This window comes from Trichoplusia ni, chromosome 13, assembly GCF_003590095.1.
Source record: "Trichoplusia ni isolate ovarian cell line Hi5 chromosome 13, tn1, whole genome shotgun sequence".
In the NCBI taxonomy this organism is placed as follows: Eukaryota; Metazoa; Arthropoda; class Insecta; order Lepidoptera; family Noctuidae; genus Trichoplusia; species Trichoplusia ni.
Genome location: NC_039490.1, coordinates 5561998 through 5572744, shown reverse-complemented (window position 1 = coordinate 5572744; position 10747 = coordinate 5561998). Strand labels below are relative to the sequence as shown.

General features: G+C 35.8%; 1 protein-coding gene across 1 annotated transcript; it reads right to left on the bottom strand.

Annotated features, from left to right (window-relative positions):
- Positions 1-4808: 4808 nt before the first annotated feature.
- On the bottom strand, positions 4809-10455 carry LOC113500146 (torso-like protein; the record flags this gene model as incomplete). The annotated part of the gene is given in 6 exon segments (XM_026880843.1): positions 4809-5336; positions 5822-5956; positions 7654-7828; positions 8251-8373; positions 9486-9710; positions 10331-10455. Coding segments are annotated over 6 exon segments (1026 nt in total). The 3' UTR covers positions 4809-5075.
- Positions 10456-10747: the final 292 nt, after the last annotated feature.

The window sequence follows — 10747 nt, the reverse complement described above, 5'->3', positions numbered from 1 at the left end:
TATTTGATACAAATAATGTTGATTATGTTTTATATTATTACGAAGTAAATATTTGTGAATGTGATAGGTGTGAATCGGTAGGTACAGGACAAAAATGAGTATAGAATAGGTACTAACTATAAATATTACTGTTTTAAATTAAAGCATGCAATAACTAAATGACGTTATTTATGAATTATTATTAGTAAATTAGGTATACTACTTTATCCTTCATTTGGATACTTAAATAAATTATTTATCTATTATAAAACAAGTTTTTCAACCATCTCGTTTTGCGTGGATGCGTGGAAACTAGGCAGCTTTTAGTATTTTCTAAGGTTACTTCAGAACCTAAGTTCTATCCATACTTGCCTCTATTTTGAAGTGCAAAGTGTGTGAACCAATTAATTATTTCTTCTTTTATACAAAACTTTGAACACGAAAAAATAGATTTGGTTTCAAGTCTCCATATTTACCATTATTTTGATTTTGATTTTACAACCCGTTTTCCGACCCACAGGTTACCAACCCCGTCACATGCATCTCACAACTACGCTTGCTGCAACAGATTGGCACGCATTTCCTGTTTGCCAAGCACTGTGTGATACTGTGATACTGTTTTTCTTAACATCGGGATACGAGTATACAACGTCTTAGTTTTGTTATAAATAACTACAAGCTTAACGTGTAAATGGGGTAATGAAAGATGGGAACTTTTTCGTACATCATTTGTTTTGTGTAATATTTTCGGATAGCTTTATTATATATGTATGTTGTGTTAAGTTTTGGGGTGTTTTGAAGTGATCGAAGTAAGTCTTCAATTTTCTATCAGTTTCTAGACACGAAAACGATTTTTTTTGACTTACTAGTGTTGATGCAGCTAGTTACAATCATTGCTGGAGGTTTTCAAACAATGATTTCTTTCTTCTATTATTATTGTCTACACAATCCTATAAACCTAAGCCTTAGCTAATGTTTGCCTTGACAAGTGTTGTTTGAAGTTAAACAACACTTCAGAAGTTTGACAAATGCTTTTCTGAAAACCGTGTACAAATGGCTTTAGCCAAACGCGAGATAATCGCGGACTAAAATACATACAAACAATCAAATTGATAACCTCCTTTTGAGTCGTTTAAAAACCAAATATAATGATCGATGGCGAAATAATGCCTGTAATGCAACTAATTCAAACTGTAGTTCTCTTATCAATTAAACGAACTTAAAGGAGATTACTTTACCATCTATTAAAACAAAGAATAATCCTCGATTTATATTCATCTGTTATCATGATAAGGAAAAACTATGTCTTCGGGTTTCATCATTCGTTGTCAAGGCGTGTTGCGTGATTAGTCTTGGCCTCTATAACTGTTTTTTCCCAAACCCTGAGGGCTAATTAATCTATATCTATACTAATCTATACTAATATATAAAGCTGAAGAGTTTGTTTGTTTGAACGCGCTAATCTCAGGAAATACTGGTTCGAATTGAAAAAATATTTTTGTGTTGAATAGACCATTTATCAAGGAAGGCTATAGGCTATATAACATCACGCTGTTTTTTCCACATTTTCCATTGTATCTTCGCTCCTATTAGTCGCAGCGTGATGGTTTATAGCCTAAAACCTTCCTCGATGAATGGCCTATTCAACACAAAAATAAATTTTCAAATTAAACCAGTAGTCCATGAGATTAGCGCATTCAAACAAACTCTTCGGCTTTATATATTAGTATAGATTAAAAAATCGGGGACAAGTTGCGTGCACACTAAAACTTCCTATCCGATTTTTAAAATTCCTAACTTATATCTACATAACCATGCGGACGCAGTCACGGGAAACAGCTACTTACGAGGCCATGACGTTTAGACAAAGGATAATCAATGTTGATGTTTGATGCTTGTACCAGTAAAAAGTAAAATTGTTCCTTTGGAGGAAGCGAGATGGCACGATGCACTGCGACTTTTGGCGTCTATTCCACAGCATTTTAAGTACAGAGATTGTTATTAATGTCTTCGCAAGACAATTTAGGCTCTCGGAGTCTAGAGAAATATATTTTAGACTTAAAATGTAATTTAATAATAGTTTCACGTATTCTAATTCACAATAACTTGATCAATAACTGTATCTATTGTAATACTAAATATAAATCATTTTAACGATATCGACAAAAAATAGTTTAATATGTCATGGCTACCATTATCAGATTGTCATTACTTAACTAGTTTAAATTAAGAAGTCGTTACTATGTCATCGGTAAGTACCTACTTCATAAATGTCATATGCATTTATGAAACATTTTTTAATATTACACGTTTTTCTTAACGACACAATTAAGTGACATTCTTAATCCTTCATTGACTTTTTCTTACGGTTTCAAGCAGTCTTGCCATGATTTTGCTTTGAGGTCACCACACGAAGTCACCCAGACTCAGAACAAGCATAAATGGATTACACAAATGCTTCTCTTACGCGGGGATCGAACCCGCGACATGTCGCGCTCAACGAATTGGCGTGGTGACCTCAACCACTCAGCTAACTGTGCATTCTAATATTTACTTATACATGTACATGCCAAACATGAGTTAAACTTGATTGAACATTATTTGATGATAGGGAGTGGTGTCAACGTAAAAACTTCTTTCCGTATAACGTAATTTGATACAAAGAAAAATGCACGTGCAAGCCATCAAACAAAGACGACATTCACTTGTGTAACTCACAGTTCCAAATATTAGTGAATTGCGAACAAAAATCAAGGTTTGTCAAGACGTGATTGTCTCATTCACGAATGATAACCCGACGTCACCTTTTGTGTGAATTAACCCTTATCTGTGGCAAGCGGTCGGTGGTATAGTTTGTGAATTCGACTGTCGACTGTTGATTTATTAATAGTAGGTTTATTTATTTATTTATCGATTCGAGACTGTTGTTTAAGTATTGTTTTTGTGACTTAGGTTTTATTGCTTAGCGAGGACGTTGTAGCGCTCAAAGAAGGTGCACGATCTACAAGGGAAGGAAAGAGATCTGATAATTTCCATCATCAGCTTCTATAAATGGCTTTGGGTAGAAAGTGCGGGAAATCTGGCGTCCTTAATTGCAGATTATAGGAGGTGCGCGCGGTGCTTTTGCCCTGCTTCTCAATAGGCCGAACTAAGACTAACTCCCAATAAAAGAGGAGTGTCCCTGACATGAGAATTTCCGGATAAAAATGGGTTTACTGAGAAGTTCGTGGTGGTCGGCGAAAGCGTTGCCGTTGGTACGCGACTCTAGGGGGTGGATAAGCAGTCCAGAGGTTTTGGCTGGTAGGAGTCCAACACGGCTCTTCGCCGTAATCATGGCAAAGGAAATCCATGAAGACCCATTTCCTCCGGGTAAAAAAAAAGATTTTATTAGTGTCGTACGGAAATAAAAATAAATATTCCTACTTGTATTGAATATGTTCCCAGCCTATATTTTCTATAGCTACAACGATTCAGACAAGCTTGCATTGATAACTGAGACTTGATTTACAAACGACCTCATTTTAAAGATAAGAGAATTTGGAACTTGATTATATTAGGATGTTGGAATACGGATACGTGGTTGAAGATTTTATACACAAAGTAACAGATATAATAGGAAGGAAGGATAGAAAACATAATAGGAATGTAGAAGAAGTTCTTGGATTCGATTCCGTTTCTCAATTCACGTTTTTTAAACTTACCTATGTTTTGATATTTAACTTAAAACCTACCAATCCTATTTACCTACAATGGGGTAAATAGGATTGGCAGGGTTAAGAGATTTAACTCTGTTTACCCGGAAATCTGTTTTATAAAGAGATTTTTAAGGGTGGCGGGCGGGGACACGGTAACCCTTTCTGACAATCCCGGCTGGCGTCAGTCCTGATAGGCTGATAGATAAAGATTATTATAATGTATTTTTAAGTCAACACAAACAAAAGACATCAGTCACAAAATAACTTTATTTTATCAAAATACGAATATTTACACCACCTAAATCATTCTTATAATTTATTTACTTACATCAACTAAATGCATATCATATTTTGATCCCGCCTTTCGCGCGCGAAACCGGTAATATTGCACGTTACGACTACTTATATTTTATTGTCTTTTCAAATGGTCAAGTCTGGACATTCTTGGACAGTATTGGCTATTTTGTAAAGGTGGTCTTTGATTCAAAATTTACTATAGGTTATGAAATTGGGAAAAATATGAAATTAAAAAAAATGAGTGTCATTTTTATAAAATCAATGCTATGTGGAATATTGTAATCGATTCTAAAAATCAGAAGATTTATTGATTTGCTTGTATTTGTCTAAATAATTTAATCACAACTTTCACCCAACGCCATCTAGTCTCAAGCTAAGCAATTATTGTATTATAAGTACCAGACAGCTGAGTAACAATCATTTCTAAATACATGCATATCATAGTATAAATGATCGCACTAATCATATAAATTTTTGTCGTGGGTGGGAATCGAACCCTTGATCTCTTGTATAGCAGTCAGGACTACACTTCACGCGGTCAGTCAAATCAATAATTATGAATAAGCGATTTAATTTCAATATTGCAGGAAGGACCGTATTTTTTTTTAATTAATTAAATCGATAGTTTTAAAGGCACACTTATTCCAAAGAAAATAGGAAAGGAAGGATGAACAAGCACCTAATTTCATAACCTATTGTGAAATCCAATTGATTAATATAGTTTGTAACACTTTACACTTTTGTACCCTAGTCTTCTTAATATGTAAAATTGGAAGGAATCAAGGCACTTCATCAAAATTTTATGTACAAAAATATTGATAACATATTATTATTATTAAATACAAGACGGTTTTCCTGATCGAGATTTTAAATACAATTTTATTAATATAGTAACATCTTACTGAATTCCATATTATTGTACTTAAAACTATATATTTATTCAAAATTCACAATAAAATAAATATGTTCGATGTTTAAAAGTTGAAATACAACTCTATGCATTGTTTTGTCCGTTATTTTGTTAATGGCCGTTCAGCATTCTTCAATGGCAGGACTCGATACATTAAAAAAATATCTACTTAGTCTATGGATTAACTTAATACGTCACATGTTGCTCTCCCAGAGTTTTAAATAATTGTCTATGACTTCTTCGAACCATTTCTTTTTTTTCGCATCTTTGAATGCTGGGGAGAGGGTTTTTAATTCTAATTGGAGTAAGGCTTCATTGCCTAATAATGTGTCTAGGCTTCTGAGAAGTGATGGCTCCCCATGCAGCTTTAATAGGCTGGGGTATGAGAATATGTAATAGTGGACTCGTAAGCGCTTGGTGGCCCAACTTTCCACAGTTTTGTTGCCGCTGGCTACCTGTAAATATACAAATATCGATTAAAATGTCATTCATAACTTAAAGAGCTTATAAAAAAAATGAATTGTGATAAATGGCAATGGGACATGCAATGATTTGAAATGTTAATTATGAATTATGATAGAAAAATTCCATTCGAATCATGATAATGATGAATAAGAAGTAAAAATGAGATTTTTCATTGTAATAATTAAGCTAGATTTCAGAATTTTAGACATGCTCTTTGGATATGTTTTGTCCTTTGATCGAAAATGAACCATTTAAACAAATGTAATACTGAGAAAATTAGGGACCAAAAGGCCTTCAACCAACTCTAAAAGTGAAATTATTACAATTGTGAAAGAAGGATGCCGTTTTACGTCGTGAATAGCGCTGTCACACTTCCACAACTGACATATTACTCAAAGGGGTTAGGTCTTCTGTTATTTCTTTTTGTAAATTGCTATCAATAAAAATATTTTTATATTTTCTTTCCAGTGTTTACCTTGATCTGGCCAATATGTTTAGCATGCCATGGCGAGAAGTATCCTTCTAGTTCCTTAGCAGTTATATCAGCTACTCCTTTACTCTTAAGCCTCTCTTTGATCATAGAGTACGCGCTTCTAGAGAACACAAACACCTGGAGTGAGAGCATAGACAACATTCAAGTTTATGATTTTTATTTTTTTTATTGCATTTGGCGTACACTCCAGAATTCAGTTGTTGATTTTGTGTTCAGGTTTGGACTGTTGTGACTTCTTTTCATTATTTCGTTTTCTTTTTGGAAATTTAATACACGTTCTCTCTTTCTATATAATAGGTCAAATTGTAATGCTTACTTTGAAATATCCTTAAAATATGGTTAATTTCCTTAAAGTGGCAGGTCAATGTTTCATTTCTCAGAATTTTCACAGAAAAACTTTTTTATCGAGTATACCTACTTACCTTACTTATCTGTGCCCGTCATGCGGTAAGATTTGATTTTGGTTTGATGACAAAATGACAAAGAAAAAATGACCAAATAGAAATGATAGAAAGAGAGAAAATGCGTAGTGTGATGATGTACCATGCTTAAAAAGATGATGGTTCTGTTTCATATGAATGAAAAGAAGTTTTGTCGGTGAAGAAGTTATGCATAATGACATCCATGATACTGAATGATGGTGGATGGGTCATGCACAAAATGGCCAGATTCTACATAAAATATTACGATTTCTTTTGTTATTAAATGGTTTTTGTTTGGTTTAACAGTTTTACTTACAATGATAACGTATGAAAACACAATAGGCGCATGACATTGTCTGTTGTCTGTCTATATTTAACTACAAAGTAGGTGAATTGTTCTTAACTAGGTAAATAATGATTAATATCCATTGTTTTACAAACGAAGTGATTAACATAACTATGCAATTTCAAAAAGAATCGAACTTTAAACTGCTCCCGCATTAAGGAGTTGAATCCTTTTGTCGCACATGCACAAGGACACCCAGACTCGGAACAAACAAACAAACACTTGTCCTAAGCGGGGATCGAATCCAAGTCATTTCGTCGACATACTTGTTTTAATATCGTTTCTAACATGTATCGTTATTTTTCTCTTCCAAAGCATGAGTAAAACTACAACAGTACCTATATAGTCATGAGATTCCGATAAATAACCCTTCAGTCATCAAGTAAAACTGCCAAACAAAACCATATTAATCTTATAATATTCACAAATTCACGTAGAATAAGGCCAGTAACACACAGTCCAAACCTTGACAGCGCCAACATGTTCAGCGAACAGCGGCGAGAAGAAGTTGTTCATCTCTGCGATCGGTATATCGGTGATGCCTCGCGACTTCACTCGCTCTTTAATTCTGGAGTACACGCCACGGGTGAACACAAATACCTGGGATTAAGGTTATGTTAATAAGTGGTAAGTATAAATAAGCCATTAATAGTAATGTATAATAACAGGTTTTATTTGTATTTTGACTGGGGTAAAGACATCTTTAAATATGGAAAAATTATTGTGCATTGATGTCCACGCTTGGTTAGCGTTTCCCAACCTACATGTTGATCTAAATTAGTACTTAATATCAATTCTTTTGCCTTTATGGATATAAAGATAAACTAATTTAGTATAGGGATCGCTTGTATTCCAAGCAAGTTATTTCAGTTTTGGTTCAGCTGTTTTATGATACCTCATTCGCACTTATCATTCCAAGTCAACCTGCAGGTTTTCACATCTGGAAGACTACTGATTTTGTCAAAATTTAATATACAGCTGGCACATTAATCTCTAACAAACTATTATCTATATCTATATGACAAATTTAACAACAATATCCACACCTGATAAAGAGAGTTCCCAGTGATATAAGATGCGATGTAATGCGATCCATATTTCCTAATGAAGTCCGCGATGGACGCCGTGTCTCCTATAGTGGACTCCTGTATGGCGTCATACACGACGTCTTCCACCCCTATGTTGCCCGGCAGGTCACTCAGTTTCGCTGTCTCGCGAAACCTGGAAAGAGGGTTGGAAAGATTGGGTGGAATTAATAACTAGCATCTGTTCTTAGATCTTTCGCTTGAAGGGTTTTTGTGATTCGGTTTGACGTGACTGTTGACTCCAAGCAAGTGGTTACAGCTGAAGACTTCAACAACTGATTATAATTTACCCTTCAAAATACTCCTTATAATCGCTTCTAAGATTTTTTCAGCCATCTATATATTTTACGGAATATGTGTCGTGTAATTTAGCTGTATGTCATCTCGTCTAGTACTCATAAGACAAACTTTGCTTAGTTTGAGACAGATGGCGTTGTGTGCGAGTTGTAAAACATTATAAGTGATTATAAATTGTTAATATTTAATAAGCCGCTAGCTGTTTTCAATTTTTTTTTGATTCAAGACATGACGTGACTTATATCTGTATACCGATTTTACCTGGATACCCTAACGAGGACGTAGCAGTGGTCTCCGTTGATGAATGAGGAGTTGATGCCGAGGTTCCGCGCCATGATGTCCGTCGGCCAGCCGGCGGTGAACGCTCGCCAGGGGCGCTCCAGTCTACAAATATTGAAGATCAGTTAATAATAATATGGTATAGAAGACCGGAGAGTTTGGTGAGGGTTTATCTTATAGATACTGCAAAGGTTTGACTGACTGTAAGGATAGGCGAGGAATTGAAGTCACTGAGTGGATTTGTCCGTGTAGGACAAGAGTTTGTCCTACACGGACAAATCCACGTTGTATTGTATTGACAAAAATAATAATTTTAAATCACATGCACAAATATCTGTACATGTGATTTAAAATACAGCCGGTGATAAGCTTTAGGTAAGCAAATAGATTAACGAAATCATACGTAAATTACCACAGCGTATGTTGCTGCAGTTACGATCCCGCTCTAAGGTATATTATATTTCATTATGTCGAACATCTGCATTAGCAAAGCTTAAGAGTAAGAAGAGGATATTTGTGGGTCACACAAATGTCCTATGTGTCATCCACAAAATACTTGATCAAGTTTTACCTATTAACAATAAAACGTCACAGAATTACATCTTGAACCATTCAGTTTGCTTTGTACTGATTAAACGCTTTGTATGAACTACATCGAGGCCATACAACTAACAATATATTGAATGGCTCACAAAGACTAGGTACTACTGCTACATGCTTTGTTACTTATGTAAATATGACGTCAGCAGCAAGTGACCATGAGACGTCAGCTCATGATTAAAGTCTCCGTTAAGCTGCGAAACTAGACGAACGAACCCCAAAAACACTGTTTACGCAGGGTGAGTAAACTGTTATCAAAATATATTGACGGATAGTCAAGTGGTTCAGGTCAACACGCCAAGCCTACTGAGCGCGACGTGTCACGAGTTCTGTCACCGCGTAGGACAAGCATTTGTGTGATCCACGAATGCTTGTCCTGAGTCTGGATGTTTTGTGTATGTGAATTGAATGTTCGTGAAACCCCCACGACACAGGGAATAAATTTCTCACTGCCACTTGGTTCGAAACCAAGCTTTCAGTATATGCCAGGGTGTCGCCGTCGACGGAAACGTCCAGGAGGACATCATCATCATTCCTTACTGCGAGAGCCGTCAATTAAAAAAATAATAATTAATCACTCTTAAGAAAATTACACTTATATGATTAATCAAACTCACCTTTCAAAACTAAAATCCCTAAAGTAAGCCTGGAGCAACTGCTTCAGGTTATCGCAGAACTCCATATGGAAGTCTCCGTCGAAGAGTGTCTTGGCGTGGCGCGGGGTGGGCGCGATGGCGTACTGCTCCACCTCCCGGAACACGGAGACCGTCGGCTCCCGGAACACCCAGCCCTCCGTGTCGTTCCGGGGCACCACGCGCATGCAGATGCTGAGGTAGCCATACCTGGAATATCATGTGTTTCATTATTATTGGTAACTAGCTGTTGCCCGTGACTTCGTAGAAGATATAAGAAAGGAATTTTCGGCATGTATATATAGATAGGTAGATAGGATACCTATTTTTTTCCTATGTTACTGTAGGATAATTAAGCATTCTAATTGTGAAATAATTTTCAGCAGACAGTCAATTTTAAACAAAATCTAGTACCTAATGTTTTTAGTATAGGTTCTGAATATGGAAAGAATTAACATGGCAAAAATAAAACAATCAATCATAGTTTCTTTTTTTAAATGAATAAATAATAATTTTGCGTATTTATTTTTTGAGCTTAATTATGTTAGTTTTTTTTTCAGCGGGATTAAGAGGTCCTTCGTCTTGGTCTTCAAAAACTATTAATTAATGGCGTTACATTTGTATGGATTTCATGGGCTCTTTTTTCCTCACGTAGGCTCAAAATCGTCCCATTGTACTTTTGGTATCTTTGGAAGGCTGTCGGTCCAGCCGAGCCAGCAATGTTTTGACCAAACCTGCACCTCATGCATACCAATCCTTACACAGAACCGCAACTCCACCACGACAATCCTCCCTAACGCTCCTAATTAAATACTTATAACAACAATTACCTCATAAATATATTGATCGCCTTGCCGAGCCCGAGTTCGGAGTCGAGTGTGGTGGCGGCGCCGCACAGTGCTACCGCCAGCAGCAGCACCATGTGCGTCCGCACCATCACACACGCACAAAGCACCTGCGAACAATATGGCATCATGATTTAAGGATAAAAGATTAAGGATAAGGAAAAAACGTTGGAGAAAAAAGGAAATAATCTAGGAAGAAGTTCTTTTTTGGAAGATCATGCAAAATTATTTTCTAATGCTTCATTAGGTAGGTACTTTAATTAAATATCTTCTTTAAGTCGAAACTAAGAACCAGAAATTATCATCGCAGCATTCTATACTACAAGTAGGGTAGGTCGTTTTCCGATTGGGAAATCATAGTCAACTAAAGGCCGAAGATATTCTTATCTTTGCCCTTTGAGA